Source organism: Oncorhynchus mykiss, chromosome 19, assembly GCF_013265735.2.
Source record: "Oncorhynchus mykiss isolate Arlee chromosome 19, USDA_OmykA_1.1, whole genome shotgun sequence".
Taxonomy (NCBI): domain Eukaryota; kingdom Metazoa; phylum Chordata; class Actinopteri; order Salmoniformes; family Salmonidae; genus Oncorhynchus; species Oncorhynchus mykiss.
In genome coordinates, this window is record NC_048583.1 from 45,266,098 (window position 1) to 45,291,664 (window position 25,567).

General features: G+C 43.0%; 1 protein-coding gene across 5 annotated transcripts; it reads left to right on the forward strand.

The window, feature by feature from the left end:
* On the forward strand, window positions 1-25,561 carry LOC110497972 (centrosomal protein of 170 kDa protein B). 5 transcript variants are annotated; one of them, XM_036954916.1, is made up of 20 exons: window positions 1-275; window positions 1,399-1,536; window positions 2,671-2,760; window positions 3,848-3,926; window positions 4,347-4,405; window positions 4,505-4,655; window positions 12,066-12,179; window positions 12,969-13,460; window positions 13,549-14,504; window positions 14,779-14,928; window positions 15,443-15,560; window positions 15,652-17,012; window positions 17,079-17,376; window positions 18,304-18,529; window positions 18,723-18,858; window positions 20,551-20,688; window positions 20,846-20,934; window positions 21,253-21,346; window positions 21,455-21,506; window positions 21,655-25,561. In XM_036954916.1, the coding sequence occupies exons 2-20, from the start codon at window positions 1,432-1,434 to the stop codon at window positions 21,891-21,893; spliced, it is 4,947 nt and encodes a 1,648-aa protein (XP_036810811.1). In that variant the 5' UTR covers window positions 1-275; window positions 1,399-1,431; the 3' UTR covers window positions 21,894-25,561. The 5 variants fall into 5 exon arrangements, with proteins under 5 accessions (XP_036810811.1, XP_036810810.1, XP_036810812.1 ...); XM_036954915.1 differs by having other exon boundaries at window positions 15,652-17,376; XM_036954917.1 differs by having other exon boundaries at window positions 15,652-17,376; window positions 18,409-18,529.
* The last annotated feature ends 6 nt before the right edge of the window (window positions 25,562-25,567 follow it).

Genomic DNA, 25,567 nt, shown 5'->3' on the forward strand with positions numbered 1-25,567 from the left:
GTGTCAAAACATTTTATTTGACAATGGTACTGACTGGTCCAGCGTCACTGGAAGAAGTCGAGCCTTGTGCGCGGCAGAGAAAGTGAAGTGGAATCTCAGGGTTTGTCGGCTTGTCAAGTGAATGTTGAAGTGAGGGTGTGTTCGCCATTTACCTGGACGGCCATCAGTGCTCTTGTGACTACTTTACTAAACGAGGACACAGATACAACTGTACATTTGTATTTATTGTGTTAACGCTGGCTACTCTTCTGAAGAAAGCAGGGTCCGGATTAAAGGTATGCTTGTGAAGGGAGGGAGTCGTAAAAACGGCTTTTGTCGATTCGGGAAAACCTTTCCTATTTCCTGTATGATCATGTTTGGCCTTCAGCTAAAATAGGTAGCTAGCTAAAGTTAACTAGTTAACCACAGACAGAACGTAGCTACTGTGGTAGACCAGTCATTTACAAATGCTTTCGAATTAAGATAATTTAGTACAAGTGGAGGGTCAGTCTCACCATAAGAATGAACATGTCAACTGCTGGCTAACGTTACAGCAAGTGTTGTTACATTGGAACCTTCAGCAGCATCGTTTTCTATTACCATCACGGACATATTCTTTTAGCTTGTTTGACAACTAGACATGATGATTTGCATTCATTTTCCATATAGTTATGTGTGATGTATTGGCTAGTAAAGTGACTGGAGAGCATATAGTTAGCTTAGCTTACTACTACCACCACAGTACAAGCCATTGATCACAGATATTTCTAACATAGACCTAGTTATGCGTGTAGTTAGTTGCACCTCCAACCCAAACCAATTTTCTCTTTGAGTGGTATGGTAATATTATTGTAGCAAATAGAAATTGAGGTTGACCAAGCTGTATGATTTGTTCAGCGAAGATGATCAATACTGAGAATGAGTTAGTTCAGGCACCCAAACAAATCCATTGTCGAGCTTGATAAGATCCAATCATGTTTGTAGAATGTAAATTGCTGTGTTTGCAACATGTCTAAGTGTCTTGCTCAGCTTTGTGGAAAATAAATTGGGGCATAAACATGTAGTCAGTTCCTCCTTATCCTTTTCCATGGGCCAGTATTGAAGGAATCCCAGTGTGCTGAATGCCTTTTCGTTTGGGTGTGGTGTGTGTATGCATGAGTATCACTTGATGACAATGTGACATTCCTAAGAATAATGGACTCAACTGTCAAAGCACATGATCAAATGAGATGTGTAAATAGATCTGGAAAGACTTGATGACTTGTTGGTTGTCCAATTGGTAATCTAATCTTATAAATGGTTGCTTGGTTAGTTGTGCAGCCACCAAAATCCCATTCGGTGGATTACGATTTTAAATCACAATTACTGTGAATGTGGTGACAACAATAATCTACTTCTCTACGTGTTGTCCCCTCCCAGGATGCGAAGAAGGCTCTGAGTCGGGGCTCCAAGATGAGTGTGACGTCATGGTTCCTGGTCAGCAGCTCAGGTACAAGACATCGGTTGCCACCAGAGATGATCTTTGTAGGCCGGGAGGAGTGTGAGCTCATGTTGCAGGTGTGTACGACATCTACAGCACCTTATGTTTACACACCAGACACCATCAATCTGTCATGTGACCCTTACACAATCAGCTGTCCATTCACCCTCTTGTGAAAGGATGTGGCATATATTAGGGTCATAACGCAAAGAAAGCAAGTTAGGTTAATGTACTAGAGATCTGGTAGGAGTTGACCTGTGTGTACATGAGAGGTGTGTATTTGTGTTTGTTACGAGTGTTTTATAAGATTAGTGCCTGCTGGGAGAATTGCCTCTGGCAACTGTTCACTGTCAAAGCAAAATGCAAGTGATGCATTCCACCCTGCTGTTTTTCAACAACAAAAAATCCTGCTTCTAGTTACTGTTTGTAATTATTTGGGAGTTTCTCTCTGTGTACTTCTCAGTCTGGCTTTATCTATTTATTTAAGCCACTGGAAAAAAAGAATGCTTCCTCAGTCTGTTTGTTCAAAATGTCCTTCCCACCACATCTGCTTGCAGAATTGAAAAGCTGCTCTTGTCCACATTCAGGCAACACTTTCAGGCATCATTGGAAATATTGCTTACTTACAGTGCATTCAGAAAGTTTTCAGGACCCTTGACTTTTTCCACATTTTGTTACGTTACAGCCTTATTTTAAAATGGATTAAGTAAAAAAGTATTTACAGTGCTGCTACTCGCTGTTAATCATCTATGCATAGTCACTTTACCCCTTCCTACATGTACAAATGACCTCGACTAACCTGTACCTCGCACATTGACTTGTTACAAGTACTCCCTGTATATAGCCTCATTGTTATTTTATATATATAATAGTTTAGTTTATTTAGTAAATATTTGATTAACTGCATTGTTGGTTAAGGGGTAGTAAGCATTACACGGTATTCGGCGCATGTGACAAATAAAATATTATTTGATTTCAACAGTGGTTAACATAAGCACCAGGCTTGCATTGGTTAATAGTGATTATTTGCAGGAATGTAAGCAAACTCAAAGGCCTATTCGTTTGGCTATGAGGACATTGTGTATCTACTGTACATGCATGTAGCCTTCATTGCAAATATTTTGTTGCGCTGCTTATGACAGTATCCAGTCTGAGGTTTGTTAGCCCATCAGTATGAGATTCTCAGCTTTGTTCTGTGTATTGTTTTACAGTCGCGCAGTGTGGACAAGCAGCATGCAGTCGTCAACTACAACCCAGCCACAGACGAGCACATGGTGAAGGACCTGGGCAGCCTGAACGGGGTGAGTCCATGTCCCCTGCTTACAAGTTGAATAAAGGATCCAGCCAGCCACAGCCCTCCCTGGAGGCTCCAGAGGCCCACTACCAGTCCCCCAGCCCTAGCACAAAAGAGCCCTCTCTCAGTGCCAGAGATGGTTGTTAGAGCAGCAATGAGCACTACATTTTCTGCTGTCCTGGTCCCTTTCTTCTGGTGTCTCTCTCCCGTCTTCTTCTGGTGTCTCTCTCTCTCTCGTCTTCTTCTTCTGGTGTCTCTCTCTCTCTCTCGTCTTCTTCTTCTGGTGTCTCTCTCTCTCTCTCGTCTTCTTCTTCTGGTGTCTCTCTCTCTCTCTCTCGTCTTCTTCTTCTGGTGTCTCTCTCTCTCTCTCGTCTTCTTCTTCTGGTCTCTCTCTCTCGTCTTCTTCTTCTGGTGTCTCTCTCTCTCTTTCTCGTCTTCTTCTTCTGGTGTCTCTCTCTCTCTCTCGTCTTCTTCTTCCGGTGTCTCTCTCTCTCTCTCGTCTTCTTCTTCTGGTGTCTCTCACACACACACTCTCTCTCTCTCTTTGTACTATTGCCACTTCATTGCACTGTTATTCCACAGGAATGAGGAGAGGGAAAGACAGTATTTTTCCCTGAAGTGTGTATTGTGGCACCATCTGTTAGAACACCCCCATCTAAACAGACCAGAATATTAGATGTTACTGACATGTATCATGGTGGCTGTTTCTTATTTGTACTTTACTGTACACACACTGATAGGCTATTTACCCACGTGTCCCCTGACTGCCTTCCTGAGCCCTACTCAGCATAGATGGCCATTACATAACTGCATAATCTCATTAATGCCTTAACGTACAGGTAGGATAGCTTAACTTTCACTGGGAAAACAGCCAACTGCAAAGCATCTTAGCTTTGGCAAACCCCAGAGGCTGTGTGTGGAAGGGAAGGACCTGTTGCCAGTGTGACAACTAACTCATTTATCATCAGTATCTGTTATTAGTCCAATGGAATTGAACTAATCAGGATTGTTGTGAAAACAAACAATTCCTGTGTATACATTTTTCTGATGCTTTCAATGTAAACACATAAAAACAAACTTTATTTTCTCCCCAGACTTTTGTGAATGATCTGAGAATCCCAGACGAGACTTACATTACCCTGATGCTCTCTGATGTCATCCGCTTTGGATATGATATCCTTTTGTTTATCTGATTATGATTTTGTAATTCTCTTATTGTTTTATTCATTAGGGATTTTCTTGATTGGATCAAACGGATGCATATTTTTTTGTTGTAATTATGTTTTGTTTTTTTACAAACAATTGGATTTCAGAAAGTTTTGTCTACACTTGCAATTTAAAACACACATTTTCTTCTTCCTCTGTGGTTGGTGAACCCAACTCTCCCAGCATGTTCATTCCTTGTGGTTTGAGTCAGGGGTTTTAGATTATGTTCAACTCTGGACTGAACATTTCTTGGACTCGTGAACCTCTGAGCTGAAAAACATGAATTGTTAAATTGAGTTGAAATAACAGGGGGGAAAAATTGCATGTATTATTTATTATAACACAGTGGCTCCTGTCAGAATAAACCTTCTTTAACTCTGCTTCCACATTCTCATGTGTACATCCTGGAGAGGAGTCAACACAAGGTGCCAGAGGAGGCTCTCAAAGTAAGTGAGAACTTCCACACATGTACATATCATCTATGAATATGAGTGATAGTCAGGTATAGGCTTCTTCATATCCTACTTTCCTCTTGTGTGTTTTAGCATGAGAAGTACACCAGCCAGCTGCAGATGAGTATGAAGGCACTGGAGGCCAGGAAGAAGGAGAAGGAGAGGCAGCATGCTAAGGAGAAGACCAGAGACTCATCCTGCTTCAAACAGGAGAAAGCCGAGCATAAAGCTGCCCTCGCAGCAGGTAAAAACCCTGTTTAACTCGCAACTTCAACTCTGCCCCAGTCCACCTCTTGTTGTCCTTTTCTTCTAGAGCCCACAGTATATGTGCGATCCTACATTATAGACCAGGCCTAGGCATTTTCTCTGCAAGGTCGAAAATGATAGCAATTACAATTGATGAACTTAACTGTTTGTCTTGCCACAAACAGTACCAGCAAATACCAGTCTGTTATGCCTTAGGTAAAATATTGCTGCTGATGTCAGTTTCATTATCTTATTTACGTGAGGAAGAAGAAGCCTTTTATACCAAAAAGTGTTAGAGGATCTGTAGATGCACACAGCTCTCCTTGTTAAGCGAACCCATTGTATACGATCAAGTTACCTTGTGAGGGGATCGGGTCAAAGGTTCAATCCAGTAGGGTCAGACGAGCAGCATTACTAGTGTGGAACTCTAGTTGGCAAGATGAGTGAAGTGATATTGGCCTGGCCTGTTGAGCTGGGACACACAAAGCCTTATGTCTGTCTACCATGCCTCTGGACTGGGGCTCCAGACATAGGCAGTAGTGCTGAACCTACTCCTGGTGGTGCTAGCATGTGCACTAGAAGGATTAGAAGTGTGTGTGTGTGTGTATATGTGTGTGTGGCTGTGTTTTTCGTGCCAAGCGGGCACGGCTGTTAGGGGGATTGTGGATTTGCTGTCTCACACACCGCACCGTAACAGTACTTACAGGTGTCCCTCTGTCCTCAGCTCTGCTCAGGGCTACATCTTTTGGGATTGTATAGGATTTACAGTGCAGTTAAGTTCCTAAAGCACTGAGGCTTGTTCTCAGCAGGGTAATGCAGGGGTGGACCATCACTAGTGGCTTTAACTACTGACAGTCACAAGGGAATGACACAACAGACACCAGCAGTGAACACTTCCTTTAGAGGTTTACATTCAGCCTCTTCCTCTGCCTGTATGCGATGGGTTAATATAGCTGCTGACTGATTCCTTATTTCCTACTGGAGCAGCTGGACTGGTGAGGTGACCACAGTGACAGTACAGTGGCAGGGTCCGCACCCTGTTGACAGTTCAGACACTGAGGCTGTGAGCAGGATATGTCTGTTTTTCCTGCTGCCTTGCAAGGTGTGGACTGTGGAGCCTGACCTCTCCTTCTGCTTCCTGTCTGTAAAGCAGTCTGCAGGCTCTCTGAGTGTACAGTAGGCCTGGGTGTGACTAGTCTACCCTGACAGGACCTAGGGCTATTCACTCTTTCCACCATAGACGTTACAGTAACTGTCCACTGTTTTCATGTAGATGGACTTAGAAGCTCAGTTTTGGTAACTTTTTTAAATAATTTTCTACTCCAAAATGAATGAAAATAAAAGTATTCTGACACCATGTAAATGATAATTTCCACATCCAGAAATTAACCCAATAACACATTGTAATTAACAAAATGGTATACATTTTTTTACATATTGGGCCATGTGTATATAGCCAAATCATGGTCCATATTATCAGGTAGGCTATGCCTTTAGCCCAACTGATGTAGTAAAGTGCAAATAAATAGGCTGAAGCATGGTGTTTCCTATCTGCATTTACTGTATTTGGCTAATCATTAGCCAGATCCCAAATGTGATCTTTCAATTAGTTATTATCCTATTGATCCCAGAAACCACTTAATGTCACAACCCCCCCCCCCCCCCCCCCCCAACAATTCCCTGGTTGCCACTACTCTTGCGCAACAAAAAATATCTATCTCATCAGAAGTTAAGAGGTAGAGTGGCGTTTTACTTCAAGCTTCCCTAGAATTGACCGGTGTTCCATTTATCCCCACTCTCTGCTATGTACTCACTGCAAATTGCTGAGCAGTAACATACTTAACCATGCTGCTGCTAAAAACTCTGGGTTTAAAATGGTGCAGTTCGCATATTTAGGATAAATAAATGAAGTAGGAATGGAAAGCTGGGATGCCCCTCTTTTTAACAAAGGCCATTAACTGCTGTTTTTGCGATTACAAGAATTGTTGTGCATTGACTGCTTGTTAGAATGCATGTTTCCCTTCCTATGGCACTTGTGCCACGAGGAATATTTCTCTCATGTAGAACACACAACAAGACGACTAGGTATGTAGATAAACTATTCTACTATGGGGTTGTCTGATTTTTCTGTTCATTACTCATTTTGTTTGCAGAGGAAAAGTAAAAGTGGACTGTTCTAGCATCTTCGAAGTGCGCCTCAGCAGATATATTTTTCATGCTCCAAAATGAGTGCAGCAGAAACACTGAATCAGTTATTCCCAGGCCCTAGACCAAGCAGGGAGAGGGGCCTTCTGTTATAAATGGGATCATGTGATACACAATCCTTCTGGGAGGAGAATGAGACTGGACACTCTAATCCTAATCTTCAACAAAGGGAGGAGATACGGTAATGAAAGTCAAATGTGAAGCTTTTCAAATAAAAACACTGGCCTGCAGAGTTTAGTGACCCATCTCTCCAGAACAGAACATTAAGAAAAACTGCTATAACCTTCCATCTACAGTACACTGAGTGTATAAAACATTAGGAACACCTGCTCATACACATGACAACTTTTTGGACAAGATGGGTCACATTTATGTCTGATGATAACCAAACACTGCATTCCACAGTAAGAACCTCCATACCAACAGTCAAACATGGCGGTGACGGTTTGGGAATGCTTTGCTGCCTCAGGACCTGGACGTTTTGCCTTAATATAATTAACCATGAATTCTGCTCTGTATTAGAGAATTCTACAGCGGGACTTGAAACCTACAAATGTTGCTTTAGTTAAAGCAGTTCTGCATGGTAGAATGGGCCAAAATTAATCCACAGCGATGTGAGAGACTGATCAACAACTACAGGAAGCATTTGGTTGCAGTCAGTGGAGCTAAAGGTGGCACAACCAGTTATTGAGTATAAGGGGGCAATTACTTTTTTCACACAAGGGAACTGGGTGTTGGAAAACTTTTTAAATAAATACAATATGTAAGATTTTTTATTTATTTGTAAACTCAAGTTCCCTTTATCTAATATTAAGTATAACATTCAGTATCAAAAATTGAGAAAATCAGAAAGGAGGGAAATATTTTTTCACAGCACTGTACAGACATACATAATCATGATTTATCCATATTGTTTTTATCCATCTGACCAGTAAGAGCATGAGGGCAGATTTCTTGTCACCTTCATGGCTGTGATGACGTTTAACAGCTGTCAGGCTAGCATCCCGGGCTGGCCAATGTGGCATAAATCAGATTATCCACATGCCTGGTGTCTGTGTGAAAACTAAAGCGCTCCATTGGGGCTCACACACTGGCCTAAATAAACCAAAGCACTACAACTCCAAAGTGATGTTTCCCAGAACACACAATAAGACATCAACAGAGAGAGGGAGAAACAGAAAGGCACGTCTAGGGCTGTTGTTGTGGCTGTATTACCGTCATACCGGCGGCCACGAGTCATGAAGGCAGTCAAATTTCACATGACAGTTTAGTCATGGTAATTAGGCTTCTCCAAGCTCTGATTCTGCTGCTGGCCAAACTTGCTAACTGCTTGGTACTCAGCACTCTATTGTCCCTCTAATCACTCTGACATCAACCCAAATGTAATCTGAAATCTAATCAAACACTTCATGAGACCCCATGAGCTCATATTGCACATTTCTATAGGCTATGTAATTGTGGGAGAAAACAGCGTAATGGCTGCTAATATAGGCTAGGCCTGCAATATTTATTTCTCAACTTTCCTAATATTAAGCACATTGCGTTTTGTTACTAAAGCACCTTATACCACCCACCACTGCGACCTGTATGCTCTAGTCGGCTGGCCCTCGCTACATATTCGTCGCCAGACCCACTGGCTCCAGGTCATCTACAAGTCCATGCTAGGTAAAGCTCCGCCTTATCTCAGTTCACTGGTCACGATGGCAACACCCACCCGTAGGAAGCGCTCCAGCAGGTGTATCTCACTGATCATTCCTAAAGCCAACACCTCATTTGGCCGCCTTTCGTTCCAGTTCTCTGCTGCCTGTGACTGGAACGAATTGCAAAAATCGCTGAAGTTGGAGACTTTTATCTCCCTCACCAACTTCAAACATCTGCTATCTGAGCAGCTAACCGATCGCTGCAGCTGTACATAGTCTATCGGTAAATAGCCCACCCAATTTTACCTACCTCATCCCCATACTGTTTTTATTTATTTACTTTTCTGCTCTTTTGCACACCAATATCTCCTGTACATGACCATCTGATCATTTATCACTCCAGTGTTAATCTGCAAAATTGTAACTATTCGCCTACCTCCTCATGCCTTTTGCACACAATGTATATAGACTCTTTTTTTCTACTGTGTTATTGACTTGTTAAGTGTTTATTCCATGTGTAACTCTGTGTTGTCTGTTCACACTGCTATGCTTTATCGTGGCCAGGTTGCAGTTGCAAATGAGAACTTGTTCTCAACTAGCCTACCTGGTTAAATAAAGGTGAAATACATTTTTTTTTAAATATTTACAACAGGAGTATAGCCTACCTGGCTGGCAGGAAAATAAACCACTGGGAAAAGCTTCCTCCATTCACTATTTAAGTGAAATAGTGCCTTTTTCCCCCTAAACCTTTTCTAATCATAGTCGCACAGCTCTTGTAGCCTAGCCCATAGGCCTATATGTTTTAATGATTTTTGTATCACAACTAAAGTGGTCAAATAACTTCTTAATTAAGCACATTGATCCGCTTTACAAGAGATGTAGAGCCTAACTGGCATGTATAAATAAATATATATAAATAAATATATATAAATGAATAATATGTGAGTTTCAAGTTTGGGGAAGTTCATTTTCATATAATAAAAGCCTTACATGCATAATTGCATTTGTGGTCACTTTTGATAATGGTGTGTTCCGTTAATGGAACATTCCCGCTTATAGCCTACTACCATGTGCGCATTGCTGCGCTTATAGTGTGAAGAAATAGCCTAATAGTTTATCGACATTTTATGCTAAGCGTTCTGATCTGTTGGGTCAGCTACACTGCATCATTTTTTATTTTTTTTGATGCTAGTGGTTGTATTAATTTTGGATCTCCCACAACTGTTCCAGACTACTATGGGGGATAGTAGATTGACATAGGCTACTGCTTTTGCTGTTCTTTAGGCCTACTCATCTTGTTGACAGACGACAAAAAGTAAATGTGGACAATTCTTCCATTATCTTCAATATGCACCTCAGAATTGGATAAGGACGTGCGCAGTTGCGTCCCCGATGTGTCGGTCTTCACTTGTAGCCTGTGAGAAAAACGCGATCACGTGACAGAGAGCTGTGTGAGTGAGACACGCTTTGGATTGCGCAGCACACTTGGGCATGGCTTTTTTTTAGGGTGCATTACGGCCACCACGAAATTCGAGGCATTATCAAGTGCTTGTCAAATTGTGAATGAGAGACTACTGGAGTGTGTAGTCTGTGCAAAAAAAACTAAGCAGAGCTCATGCCTTTTCAAGCAACTTTTTTTTTTCAAATCATTGTTAGTCTCATCATGCAGCATTACAATGTATTAAAAAGCAAAACATATAGCCCAACGTTTGTAGAACAACTAAAGTTACATTAATTACTCTAAATTAAGCATAGAGTACCTATTTCTTTGTTAACCGCTCAACACAGAATAGCTAGCTGCATGTGCGCACTCCCTGAATTCGCTTGGAGAAAATATATTTTATTCAGCTTTGTTCAATTGTATTCTTCATACTATAAAATAATGCCATGGAATTATAATCAAATCTTGTCTGCTAAATGAACTGTCTGCTAAATGAAATGAGCCATTTGGCATAGCCACATCAGGACCTAACATAAGGACAACTCAGAGTATGCTATTCTTTTCTTCAGAAATAGACTACATTTTCTTCATATCATGCTTCTTTAGTTCTGTCTAAAATAAATAATGGATTTATTGTGAAGATGTAGGCTATATTACATGGATTTATTAGACTTTTAATTGGCTTGTAGGCTATTTGAGGAAGCCAGGAGATGCTAAATCTGTTTGTTAATTAACGGTCAATTACCGTGAGACCGACCGTTATTTGCTTCACAATCACCAGCTGACCAAATTTTGTGACCGCCACAGCCCTAGGTACCCTACCACACACTTTTTTTTGTGGGGGGAGTGACTTAACATTTTTTGATGAAACATATTTTTGTTGCGCAATAGTAGTGGCAACCAGGGAAGTGTTGTGAGAAATTGTGACATTAAGTGGTTTCTGTGAGAAGTACAGGCACGTGTTACCCTAACAGTTAGGCCTACAGTACATTATATTCACTGTTTATGCATGTTTTTTTGTGGCATAAAATTAATCAATAGGATAATAACTAATTAAACGATCACATATGGGATCTGGCTAATGATTAGCCAAATACAGTAAATGCAGATAGGAAACACCATGCTTCAGCCTATTTATTTGCACTTTGCTACATCATTTGGGCTACAGGCATAGCCTACCTGATAATATGGACCATGCATAGGTTATTTACTTGGCCCAATATGTACAAATAATTAAACATATATAATTTTACCATTTTACCGTTGTGTTATTGGGCTCATTTACCGTTGTGTTATTGGGCTCATTTACCGTTGTGTTATTGGGCTCATTTACCGTTGTGTTATTGGGCTCATTTACCGTTGTGTTATTGGGCTCATTTTCCGTTGTGTTATTGGGCTCATTTTCCGTTGTGTTATTGGGCTCATTTTCCGTTGTGTTATTGGGCTCTTTAAAGTTGTGTTATTGGGCTCATTTACCGTTGTGTTATTGGGCTCATTTACCGTTGTGTTATTGGGCTCATTTTCCGTTGTGTTATTGGGCTCATTTTCCGTTGTGTTATTGGGCTCATTTACCGTTGTGTTATTGGGCTCATTTACCATTTGTGTTATTGGGCTCAGGTAGAAATTATATTTAAAATGGTGTCGACATACTTTTATTTCCATTCATTTTGTAGAATAATGTCCTTTTTTAAAAAGCCACTAGAACTGAGCTTCTCAGTCCTTCTACATAAAAGTTATAGGAGGGACACACCCCCCCCACCCCCCGCCAGCGCTACACGTTTTTCCAGATGACACGCTGAGCGCGTTCTTATCAAAGTTAGAAACATTTTCGTGGGACAAAATGCATTATATTATTCCTAATGTTATCTACTGTGACTGTTTTTGCCTGTGACTGTTTTTGCCTGTGACTGTTTTTGCCTGTGACTGTTTTTGCCTGTGACTGTTTTTGCTACGCTGTTTTGTAATGCTTTGGCATTGTACAGATGTTATGGTGTTTAGGCCTAAAGCTTTTGTGTAATCATTCTGCCATAAATAGTAGGAATAACAGATACATCATTCAGTTGGCGCTATACTAATTCTGTTCTCTGATTTCTTTCACTCTCTGTGTGTGTGCTTTTGTTAGTGGCCAGCGAGACTCCAGTGTCCAGACCCACTCCTCTGTATGGACAGCCGTTGTGGTGGGGGGAGGATGATGCTGAACACAGTGGAGGACAGCGGGCAGATGAGGACCCTGCAGGTCTGAAACAAACATTACTCTACTATTACTCTATCAATGAATTTGTTGATCAGGATATGTGAGAGTGAGTGTGTCACTTTGAAAGAGGCCTGGTATTTCAGTTTTCTTATTAGCTTTGCTGGCTCATAAAGGTTACTGCTCTTGTATTTGATTAGAGTGGCAAACATAACACTTTGTTATGGCACCACATCAGTGTTGGATGCAGTGTACTAAGAGATGAATGGTGTTTAGCTCTGGCAAGCTCTGTAGTGCCCACTGGGGACAGGGAGCGGCCAGTGTCCCACTGAGCCAAGCCAGTCCTGGACCATGTCAGGCCAGCAGCCAGCGCCTCGTGATGGATTACCCTGTAAGCCCAGGGGACGGGGTAGAGGAGGGAGGGTGACTGTCAGCCTCATGCTGCCCAGCCTGGCTGGAACAGATTACCTCTCAGCCGTTCTCCTTTGGGACTCCAAGCTCCCACAGTGACATTTTTACATGTCCAGCTGGCCTGGCACCCACTGATTGGCTGATGTATCTGTTTGTTTGCTCAGTCTAGCTGCTGGAGCAATGTTGTTATTTGTGGCTTCAGTTTAAGAGTGAATACTTGGCAGAGACAGAGTTTTAAAATTCTGTTTTCCTTGAATGGTGTAGTATGCCACAGTTGTTAGTACTCCCCTGTAATATTTCATTAGAGTTGTGTCTGTGATTCCTTCCCTTACCCACCTCACATACTGCATGTCCTTTGTGCCTGCAACTTACAGTATTAATCTATATAGACCTACTGTCTTCCCACTGTGTCTGCCCTAACAGAGAATACTAAAGAGGGCTCCAGACATGAGATCAGCGGCTCCCTGTCAGACAGCCAGGCCAAGACAATCTACTCACACCACAGGGAGCCAAGCTACTTTGAGATACCCACCAAGGAGTTCCAGCAGCAGGAGCTCCATGAGGTTCCCACTAAGGACACTGACCCCCCTTCTCTCCCTGTCCCTGTTCTCCCTCCAGTCCCCACCTCCACACCCCCTGTGGTGCAGAGCCACGCCTCCTTCACCATTGAGTTTGATGAATGCACACCAAGCAAGATCAAGATCAAGGACCATGTGACAAAGTTTTCCTTCCGCCAGCAACGCAAGCTCCCGGGTAAGGAGGCGGTGACAGCGCCCACTGAGGTGATATCAGCGGAGTGCAAGGTGGCTGATTGGCTGGTCCAAAGCGACGTGAGCATGATGAGGAGGTGGTCTCGGACAGAGGACATGTTCAGCTCAAAGAGTGGCCTGCCCATCTGCAACGAGGCTTCCACAGGTGAACTCTGACCATTTATTCACTGACTCCACGGTTACTATCCTCTCTTGCTGTCTGAGAGCTAACGTGTTTCTGTTTTTATCATCAGGCCACCACCATGAGGATGGGACTCGGAGTGACTCTGAGGATCCTGTTGTAAACGGGAAACGGGCTATCCAATTAAAGCCACCGATGGGCCCTCACAAATCTCTTCCACCCCAGCTGGCCCTCCCTAGACCCTTCACCAACCCTGACTCAGAGGATCCTCAGTCTCACTCCCTTCCTCCAAGCCAGGACAAAGCAGACCCCCAGCAGGGCTTCGTCATTGAGTTCTTTGACGACAATCCACGCAAGAAGCGCTCACAGTCCTTCACCAACAACACAGGCCAGCTCGACAGCCCGGCCCTCAGGAACAAGCCGGAGAAAAGGTGCGACCCCAGCACCCCCACCCAGCAGTACACCACTCCCTTGAAGGGCCCGGGTTCTGGAGGCCCCCAGAGGGCCGGCTCCCTGAGGAGGGAGAAGATGGAGGATCGTGTCAGTAACGACATCTCCTCCTGCTCCATCCCTCCCAGGCTGTTTAGAAGTGTGGGACGCAGGTCCAAACTGGCCCAGGACTTCACGGCTGAGTTCCTGAGGGAGTCCAGACAGGAGTCTAGGCCGAGCATGAACACAACCTGGGAGAAGAATACGTCTCCTGTGTCTCCTACCACCAGCCCCCCACCAACAGTAGAGGCAACAGCACCCCACTCCCACCCCCACCAGACCACACCAAGCCCCCATCAGCCATACCTGACTCAGACTTCATCCTGTACCCAGTCTGTGCCCCTGAAAGCCCCTCTAATGCCCATGGCCCCACGCAGCCTGGAGGCCCCACGCAGCCTGGAGGCCCCACGCAGCCTGGAGGCCCCACGCAGCCTGGAGGCCCCACGCAGCCTGGAGGCCACAAGCCCCAAAGGCCTGGGGAACGAGGAGGATGATACCTTGAGTGAAGCAGGCACCTACACCATTGAGACAGAGGTCCAGGATAAAGAGGTGGAGGAGGCACGCTGCAAGATAGAACAGGCAAGTCCCTTTGCCTTACTCTCTGTAGTCGTCTGTCGTTCTCTGTAGTCATCTGTCGTTCTCTGTAGTCGTCTTATCTCTCGAAGTTTGTTTAATATCACACCTTGTCATGTCATATGCTTCACCATGAGATAACCTGCCTTGTCAAGTATGCGACTATGATGCTATCTATCACAAGCCAACACGAGTGTCACATAGGAGAGCCAGTGGATGTGGCAGCCTCCAGCCCTGCAGAGACAGCGTTCACACTCACATCATGCTTTGTTCCTGACAGGTGTTTGGTGTTGTTGAGGGGCCAGAGCAGCCCGGCCAGACTGCAGCAACAGCATGTAAGCCTGTTGAGTTTCAGGACAGGGAGGAGCGTAGGGAGAGTAGCTTGGTGGATCTGATGCCAGCTCCAGGGCAGGGACAGAATCTGGTGCAGGTAACTCCCCCCCCCCCCCCCCCCCCCCAGCTGGGCTCAGTGTGGTGACACATTTCTACAGCTAATCAGTCCATAATCAGTCTGCTGGTTCAATAAGCTATCAGCCTTGGAAACACAATTCTACTTGTTCTGATCTCATGATTCTCCATGGTTCACCTCATATCCCTCTTAGATCTTTAGTTGTCTCTGTTGGTTTCTGGGGGTGTTGGTGTGGTAGTTCTTTACTTCTGACTGGGTTTGGGTGTGTCCAACTGGTTTTCACTGGTGGTGTTTTTGGTTTCTACCTGAGGAGTGGAATGGATTGGATTTTTGCTGTCATAAAATGTCATTTTCAGATTTAAAAAATATCCCAACATCCTAAGCTGTAAATGTGTTTCTTCGCCTAATCGGTTTGTCAACCAAATATAATTTCTTGAATGTGATTGTGTTATTTTTTTCCTTCTATTTTAAGCCTGATTTCTATTTATTGACTGCTGTCAAGACATGTGAATAACTAGTGTGATCCTCCCTGCAGGTACCTGGTGGCTCTAAGTGGGTGTCTTGCTGGGCCAGCCTGGCAGACAGCTACACACACTCTGGCCCTGCCTCAGGCCTCTTCGAAATCCCCTCACAAATGGACTTGTCAGGAGGAGGTATGGGAATTTGCACAGAATTTGAAATGATAATGAGTTATAGTCCTGATTATCAACTTGATTAAAAATGTATCTTCCTGTTTCCATTCAGTTGGTGGGAGGACCGTCCATCAGGCAACGCTCAGTCGGAACATCAATAGTGTGGAACCGGAAGGCCAGAGTTCCAAAACACAGCGTATTCCTTCTCAGGCACCATCGATGGAAAATAATGAGACTCCAACTCCCAGCATTATTATCCATCAGGACACTTACTCTACCTATGATATCAAAGATAGGAGCTCCAGAGTCCTTGGACCACAGGAGGACCTCCACAACCTGTCTGTACAGGACGACCTTGACCAAGACAGCCTGAGTGATGCCAGTAAGTCAGACGACGGCTCCATCGTGGAGCAGAGGAAGATGCCCACACCAGAGAGGACAGACAAGAGTACATCTCAGAGCAGTGAAAAGGAGAGGCCCACACTCCCAGCCAAGTCTACATCATTCTACATTGGCTCTAAGGAGACTGTGTCTAAACAGGAGCGGGGATCCAGACCCAATACACCCAGGATTGAGAGAAAACCACCACCACATCCCAACACACCACAGTTCTCCACAGCCACCCTGACCAAACAACAGGGTGGACAAGAATTTCAGAAGACAGTCAAGCTCAACTCATCAGCTCCCAAGCTTAACTACCAGGGCAGAGTCAGCCCTGAGCCCAACGAGATCTCAGTGTCTCTGGTCAGGCAGGAGAGTTTCATTAAGGACCAGCCAAGTGATGCTGCCCAGGTCACCAGACTCCCACACATCTCCAGCCAGCCTGCTCTGAATGACCCTGACCCTGCTGAGGCGTTCCAGGGTGTTTGCAGCCAGGACACCCACTCCTACCTCAATGGGACCGAGGATGCTCTGGCTGCCCTGGCGGCCATGCTCCAGGCCCAGCCGCCTGATGTTGTTCCTCGCCCCATAGATAACTCTCTGTCTGGGGAGTCTGACATGGACTCAGCGAGCACTGCCAGCCTGCGCAACAACCAGACTGCCCCTAAGACTGGATCCAAGAAGCCCTTTTTCACTACTGGCCTTCAGAGGGAGAGGTCCTCTGCCAGCTCCTTCACCCAGGAGCCCAGTCGCCAGCAGTCAGCAGCCTTCGATCGCCTGTCCGAGAAGCGGCGGTCCCAGAGATTGGACAGCAGCAGGAAGCCTGAACAAGACAGGAGGCTGGGAATGAGATGCTGTGTTGTAAAACATGGCACCATGGACCTGAGTGACGACCCCCAGAGCTTCAGCTTACCCTACTGGCCTGAAACCATCTCCTCAGACCAGGACGTCTCCCGGCCCGCTGCATGCAAGAAGTACACTGTCCCCCTGCAGAAGGAGGATCCCACTAAGTCCTCCAAAGTGGCCCAGGCCATAAGCCGCTCCAGCAGCATGTCTGCCCCACGGCCCACAAGAGCTTCAATGCTTCGCCGGGCTCGCCTGGGCGAGGCATCCGATAACGAGGTTACAGAGACCGACAGAATCTCCCAGAACTCCCAGGAAGTCAGTGGGACCTCCAAGGCCTCCCAGGACAATAAGAAGCAGCTCTCCAGGCTGGACATGCTGGCTCTGCCCCGGAAGAGGACTAGCTCTTTCACCACTCCCAGTGATACAGAGTCCTCAGCACCCAGGACAGGCTTCTCCAACCGCAGCACAGAGTCTAACAGTGGCTCTGGCCTTAAGGCCTCCGTGGCCGGGCCCAGCACTAAGCCTGCGCTAGGCAGGGCCTCTGGAGCTCTAGGCAAGCTCATCACCCGCGTCCGCTCCAGCAGTGCCAAATACACCAGCAGCACAGCCAGTGAGTAACAAACACGCATATCAGTCTCCCCTTTGCCTTTAAAATGTAAGTTTATGTAGTACTGTCTTAGTAATCATTTATTACAGGTGTAAGAACCTGAAAGGTAAAACTGTCTAAATATGTCTCAGCCATTCCTGAAATATTACAGAAATGTAATGAACCATGAAAATGACTTCTTCTGGATTGGAGGCATCACAATTTAGGTCTGCGTAAAGGTGTCACGTCCTATCAATTATCTAGATGAATTGGTTCTGAGTGAGTTTGAGATAATTAGTTCAACTAACAAGTAATGAAGGTGCAAGCCTTGGTTTTATTCTTCTGGAGATTTGGCTTTAAGGGCCTCCACTAACTTCACTAATGCTGTATTGCTATTTGCAATTGATTTCAATCATTTCTACTAGAATACCTGTGGGGAAGGTGGATACCATCTGCACAATGTTCTCATAATCATTATGCAATCTTCAATCATGATAACATAACTGTCTAGAACAATGTTATGAGAATATTGTGGGTCAGATGTGGAATACCGTGCTCTATCCTTTGAGCGATAATCTGTGGTTTTAACTACACTTCACTTTCTACATTGTGTCAATATGACTATGGTCTTCAACAACATGACTTTGTGACAGTAGCCATTACTGTTGGGTTGAGTGCTCATTTCTGGGTGTGAATGTTTTTGAATCAAAGAAAATCCTAATGAATAGTTTATACAGCAAGACTTAAATCTTGCATCAGTACATTTACCATCTGAATGAGCACAAAACTACAAAACCCTTCTATATGGGTCTATGGGGTATATTTGGGTGTTTTGGGATGTGTAGGGTTTATAGTGTTTTAATGGTGTCCTTTCATGGTGTCTCTGTTTTTACCTTCTCCTCATCGTCCTAACTTTCTAAAACACCCTTCAAACCAATTCATGGCTGAAAGGCTCTAGACGACGACAGAAAGGCTCTGACTACACCTCCACCTCAGAGGAGGAATTTGACTCTAACCAGAGCACCCTTAAACACAAACGCTCACACACCCCCTCAGCTTCCCGCTCCCAGCCTCTCATCCCCCCACGCCCCAAACCCCGCTCACAAGACTCGGACCAGGAGAGTCACGAGGGAGACGCCTACCAGAACTGGTCCTCTCACAGTGCTGAGATAGCAAGGTGAATTGAGATGGCAAGGACACAGCATAAGCCAGTTAATGCTATTGCTGAGTGCTTTAATGATCTGCATGGTAATTGAAGTGGTTATTGAGTTCACAACAGTAGTGAGATCATTTGAAACTTCTTGAATTTTTCGCTCTTGGTAGATTGCCTGAGGTATCCATCCCTGTGTTGGTCTGTTCTCCCCTTCTAGACTGAGTCAGGACCTGGCTAAAGATCTATCCGTCCTGGCCAGGGAGATCCATGGTGTGACTGGTGATGCTGATCCTCAGAGCTCTTCTGCAGTGGAGGCCAATACACCTGTCTCTACCATCACCGCCAGGGAGGTGGTATGTTAACCACACTGCCCAGTCACACTGATATTTTATTTAGCACACAATGCAGTATATCCTCACCTGTGTTCACTGAATCCTGTTACAATGGTTGGAGAAGACATACACAACATATCAACCAAGAGTTTTCATTATCTCCATGCTGTCGTGTCTTTGGCTATGCCAGATTAAGTGATATGACATGCTATTCTATAAAATAATTTATCCGTAATTAATATTACCTGATTGAGCTAATCATGTAAATGTAATTAACTAGAGAGTCGGGGCACCACGAAATAATATTTATAGAGCTGTTATCTTCCGAATAAACTCTTAAAGACCTAGTAATATTTTACATCAATAGCAGTCAATATTAATCGTCACCTTAATTCAGTCTCATCTGAAAGTTGTAAATTCTTGGTTATCTGCACGAACCCTGGCTAACAAGTTGAATCAGCAATACAAAATTGGGTTTAATTATTTATTTACTAAATACCTAACTAATCACACAGAATTACACATACACATAATTAATCATAACTTGATTACAAATTACGTCATAAAGGAAAACGTCCCTAGCGGGCGGAACAGTTATGACAGCTTGTTACACAAAAGAAAAGGGGCTGGGTTTGAGTGAAAGAGCGGGAAGACTGAGGAACAAAGGGCGAAGCTGTGCAATCGTAAATACAGTATCTTATGCATTATAAATTACCACCCATTTGGAAAAGGAAAATGCAATAAATATTTACTCTGAGCTGCGCTTCAGTAGGTTGGTGGTAGACCGAGTCCTTTGAAGAATGTCTCTGGTGGTCAATTGGATACGTTGTAGTAACGTCGTTGTGTGATAGACGGAATACTCTGTCTGTTCCTTCCTAACCTTCGTTTGCAGCTGATGTTGGCTTCGTTCTGTAGTTATTATCTGAACCATTCTGACATCGGACCGTCATCCTCGGAACAGGAGGTTACATTGTCGTCAAGGCTTTATATAGGAAGGGAGAGAGGGGCGTGTTTGAATAGTTTTATAGCCCATGTCCCTTCACAGGGGCGGGCCACTGATTGAGCATAGCCCTACCCTTATGAAAACCCAAATCTCACATTTTAGAAGCTAAAATCACATTTCATCCCATCACGAATAATTTCATATTCAAACATTTAAATTGAACAACAATTCCATGTGAGTCCGATAACTCTGATGTGTAGACTTTCCACTGTAGAGTTTGTCATCCTATCATTGATGAGAATGTCTCAGATGACAACCGAACTGACATAATATTCATTAAGTACCACCGCATATGTTAAATTGGTCGGGTTTACCAGAATATAGTTAATTTCCCCACACCTTCTGATGTTCCCAGAATCTCTATGTTAACCAAAGGGGTTTGCAAATGTAACATCAGTAGGGTAGAGAGAGGAAAAAGGGGGGAAGAGGTATTTATGACTGTCATAAACCTACCCCCAGGCCAACGTCATGACAATGCTGTCAGACAACACAGCCATCTCCTCAGGCTGCCAGCCTTCTCAGTTGCAGATTTATCAATGAGTTGCTCTCACATCTGTGGCCAATGCAAAACATTAATTTGACTGTCATTAATGGGGTTGTATCCATCAATTCATCTTGATTGTTGTTTCTTCCCTGTTTCCATATCAGCTACCTTATGATTGGCACATATGATAACCATCCTTAACTGTCTGACTCCTGTTGTATTGCAGTTGGTCCATCCCATCCCAGAGGCTGGTGTGAACTACCTTAGAATTCCTCCTGGATCCGCTGCAGCCAGGGATCCCGACCAAACCATTATGAATGACCAGGAATACAACTCTAAGCACAGAGGATGGAACCAGGAAGTGGTTAGACCATGCTATTATTTATCATACCACTTCAAGCCATTTTGAGAATGTTGAACATTATAAATAGATTCTGTCTTTTTTTTATAAGTTGCTGTTCAGCCTTGTTTTTGTGAAATTGAGAGTTGACTGATTGTTTTTGTCTGCGATCTCTCTCCAGGTTGTTGTGGATGATCTGATGTTGAATCCAGTGTCCCAGATCTCTCTGGCTATTCGAGAAAACACAGAGCAGCTAGCTGAGAAAATAAAGTATGAATTTATACAAAGACATGAAGTATGTTCAAAAGTTCACAATACCTTTTCTGTCCATTCTCCTCACATCTCATACCAGAACCAGATGATACGTTTTATTAGTCCTCTGATATGTAGTAATCTCGTTAGCTCTGCGTGACTTTCTGAGTGAGCTCAGCCACTTAGCATGGCTAATGGACTCAGACTGAGTGAACTGTGCTGTGATGGGCAGATATTAGTATCTGTATATAGTATTCTAAATATTCAGTATAGGAATTCCTCATTTGATATGTGGTTGTTCTGTCTGTAAACTAGAGTGTGTTTTTGTGCTTGCAGGGTACTATTCCACAACAAAACTGACGTTTGGGGGGAGATTGAATCAAAGCTCAATACTGAAAATGACATCCCTGTCCTGAAAGGCTCAAACAAGGTTGGTATTTCCTCAAGTTTCTCCAGTTAGTTTATCGTTATTTGTGATGATTTGCTGTATAATGTTTATTTCCATCAGCAGTGTGTAACATGCCTATTTGTATTTCAGGAAATCACAGCTATTCTGAAAGAGCTCAGAAGAGTTCAGAGACAACTTGAAGGTAAGTGCACATTCATCACAAAAATCGAGTAAAACCTCCACGTAAACAAGCATCACTTAAAATGTTTTTTTGCTTTTTGTTAAATTATTTTTTCCCCCTCAGCTTTTTAGTTGTTGATTTATGCCTGATTTTTCTGTTCTCTCCACAGTCATCAACACTATCATTGAGCCCAGTGGAAATCTTGAGCCAGCCAAAGCCTACACTCCTAGTGCCGCCTCCACTCCTAGTGCCCCCTCCTCAGCCGGGTTGAAGCCATCCAGGGCCCCTTCGAGATACTGGAGAACCTCGGGTTCCCAGCGGGGTGGGGTTCCCTCTTCCAGCTCCAGGCCCAGTGAGAGTGTCAGGAGATCAGTTGTGGCCTCTGAGGCAGAGAGCTACGTGGTCTGAGGTTTTGGAGCACAGTGCCTCCCCTTCACTGCTGCACCACAATTCCAGGTGTTGAGAGAGTGGATTAGAGGGGGAAATAGGCACTGCTAGAGAGAACTGTGGCCCCACCGCACAAAGACACTACTGTACTGTGTGTGCACTACTAGACAACTGCAATGCGCACTGAACTGCCATGGTGTGAGAAAGGGGTTGTACGAGACACAAAGCCATGCAGTGGTTAGTTCAGTGGAGGGAAAATCCCTTTAAAGGCCCATTGCAACTGTTTTTATATCAATAAAAAAACTATTCTGGATAACATATAAGAACCTTACTGTAATAGATATATATTCAAATTGACAAAAATAACTTTTTACACAAACTATTTCTCAAGCAAGAATTTTGCTAGGACTGTCTGAGTGGAGAAGAAAAACTGAAAACTAGCTGTTCTTGGCAGAGGTTTGGAACTCTTTGTAATTGTTATTGGTCTATTAACCAATTTACCGCATGGTGATGTCACCATGGAAAGCCGAAATGTCCGCCCATGCAAACCTGCTGATTAGAAGGACCTGTCTAGATTGTATTTTCAACCAGCAACTCCAGGATCAGTGTTAGTTTCATCAGCTATTGAACAATATGATACAAAACACACAAACAGAATTTTGACTACACTGGGCCTTTAAGACGAGGTCATTATTCTGCCATATACCCTTGTTGATCTCACGCTCAGAAAACTTAAGCATACTTGCATTTGATTGATTGATTTCTATAATTGTATTAATTGGGGAAATTTTGCCGCAATCAGCTTAGAGCACAGTATATTTAAAAACAGCTTGAGTATATTTTATTTAAGGAAGTATATATTACTAAAGTAATTAACTAATACAATTAAAGCATATTTTGACTTTGCTTGATTTAAATGTATAAGTAAAGAATTTATATTCTCCAGGATTCCTTGATAGGTTTATTCAAGACTTCATCACTGCTTTCTTTGAATACTCACTTTCTTTTGACCACTTTCTCCCTCTATGGACCAGACCTATTGAAGAATGGCTAAAGTATTTCATTGTAATGATTTATATGTTATTAAAGAGTTTATACATTTGCACTTGGACACTTGCTTTTGCGCAAATAGAATGTTATTTTTCTGGTCTCTTAAACGACATTAAGGCATTTTTTAAATGAAATGTAAGAATGGCTCTAGGAGTCATTGCTTTACAAGGTATCTCATGTTGCCAGTAGAAACTTTTGCGTATGTATTCTCTAGAGTCAAAGGTAGACATCAGGTCTGCTTCCTCATGCACTATCTGACACTATAGATTTCCTTGTTCTCAGAACTGAAAGTCTGTGTGGAATGTATGGTTGGGTGGGCAGGGCTGGGGGGCTTAGTGCTGGGGTAGAACGTTAGTTTTAATCACCTAGCAACAGCCAACTGCTGTATCTGCGTAGATCAGCCCAGAGATTTTAGGCTTTGAAACAGAATAAAACGAAGGACTCATTCAGGACTTCTACCAGCTAGCGCCATTTGGAAAGTGTTTTTGTATTGCTGATAGGTTTGATTGTCATAACTGGTCAGTTGATTGCACAGCTTTCAATAATGTGGTCAGACATACAGTGAGCTCTAAAAGTATTGGGACAGTGACACATTTGTTGTTTTGGCTCTGTACTCCAGCACTTTGGTTTTGACATGATATAATGACTATGAGGTTAAAGTGCACACAACTTTAATTTGAGGGTATTTTCATCCATATCGAGTGAACCATTTAGAAATTACAGCACTTTGTACATAGTCACCCCATTTTAGGGGACCAAAAGTGTTGGGACAAATTCACTTGTGTATTAAAGTTGTCAAGTTTAGTGTTTGGTCCCGTATTCCTCGCACGCAATGGCAATGATTATATCAAGCTTGTGAATCTACAAAGTTGTTGGATGCATTTGCTGCTTGTTTTGGTTGTGTTTCAGCTTATTTTGTGCCCAATATAATGAATTGTCATTTTGGAGGTACTTTAAGAACATAGTGTTTCCAAACACTTCTACATTAAATGTGGATGATACCATGATTACTGATAATCCTGAATGAATTGTGAATAATGATGAGTGGGAAAGTTACAGATGCACAAATCATACCTACCCCAAAATGCTAACCTCCCCTGATATTGTAATGGTGAGAGGTTAGTGTGTCTTGGGGTATGATATTATCATGGTAGCATCCACATTTTAATGTAGAAGTGTTTAGAAACATTCTATTGTTATTTACAATAAAAGTGACTATATAAAATTAAACCGTACATTATTTATCATTCATTTCTATTGGGCACAAAATAATCTGAAACGCAGCCAAAATAAACAGCAAATGGTTTTGGTCCCCTAAAATGGGAGGACTATGTACAAAAAGTGCTGTAATTTCTAAATGGTTCACCTGATATGAACAAACATACATTCAACTTAAAGTAGTCAGTCTGCACTTTAACCTCATAGTCATTGTATCATTTTTAAATCCAAAGTGCTGGAATACAGAGCCGAAACAACAACAAAAAGTGTCACTGTCCCAATACTATTGAAGCTCACTGTATCTCAGGGCAGTGTACTTTCTGTCCCCTTCTTGATTCCCCTTTCTTGGTTGAAATTGTCATCTGTGGCTTCAATTTTGCCAAAGAATACCAATGATACTTGTCTTGTAGAAGTTATTATTATTAACACTTTACTGACTTAAATGCCCTCTGACAGTTTTCAGTGTCGCTTTCTGGAGATATTTTCTCCAGTCTCATTGCTGTACACTCCTTCATTCCATCAATAAGCACACCACACTACATGAACTCCTGTGGTGTTGATGCCAGTTTTAAAGGACTGTATCAGGTGTCAACAGCAAGATGCACTTGCTGTTTCTTGTTTTGTTCTAATCATTCCTCATAATTGTGAGCAGAAATGTTGTGCAATTATACATTAAATCAAAATGTCATGATATATGTACATATCTAAGACTTGATCTAGAGATGACCACACCATCTTGTATTTTGCACTAGTGTAGTACCATCGGGCCCCTTTAATCTTATGCTGAGAAGCTACACATTAAGCCACCTTTTTTTAATAAGGGGGATGCTCTCATTCTGTTAGATTGTATAAATGATATCCTATCCGGAAGGAAAGGAGACTGAAAATGCAATAAAATAAAGGGACTACAGTCCACAAGTGCTTGTCCTTTTCCCAACAGTTTGTGTAGCTGTATATGAAATTGTAAAAGGAATTTCCCTCGGTGCCACAAAGCCTTTTGGGATATATGGTTTCATACCACAAAGTACAGTTCTTGTTTACACCCATGGGCTCAGTTAAATCGGTCTCTGAGCTTTTGATTGCTATGACACGAAGTGCTGCTGCTATTCTGCTTTGTGGAAGTTTTATTACATTTCTCCATCAAAAGCTCCAGTTAAACACTTTAATTGAGAAATATCTTGATGTCATATGTGAGTCAAATGTTGTATACCTAGCTCATATCCCTTTAAAGTCATCAGTCACCATGGTTTGTTTTTTGGGTTGTTTGGCTCTTGCACCCTAAAAGTAATGTTAAGTTCCACATCCTTCAGCATCTGTTATTTATGATGTTTTCCAGAATGAATTTATTGGAAAGGTTATACATTTTTGTGCAAAGTTTAGAGAATGTGATAACATGTTGTAATAAAGAGATTTGTAATCAATTATGT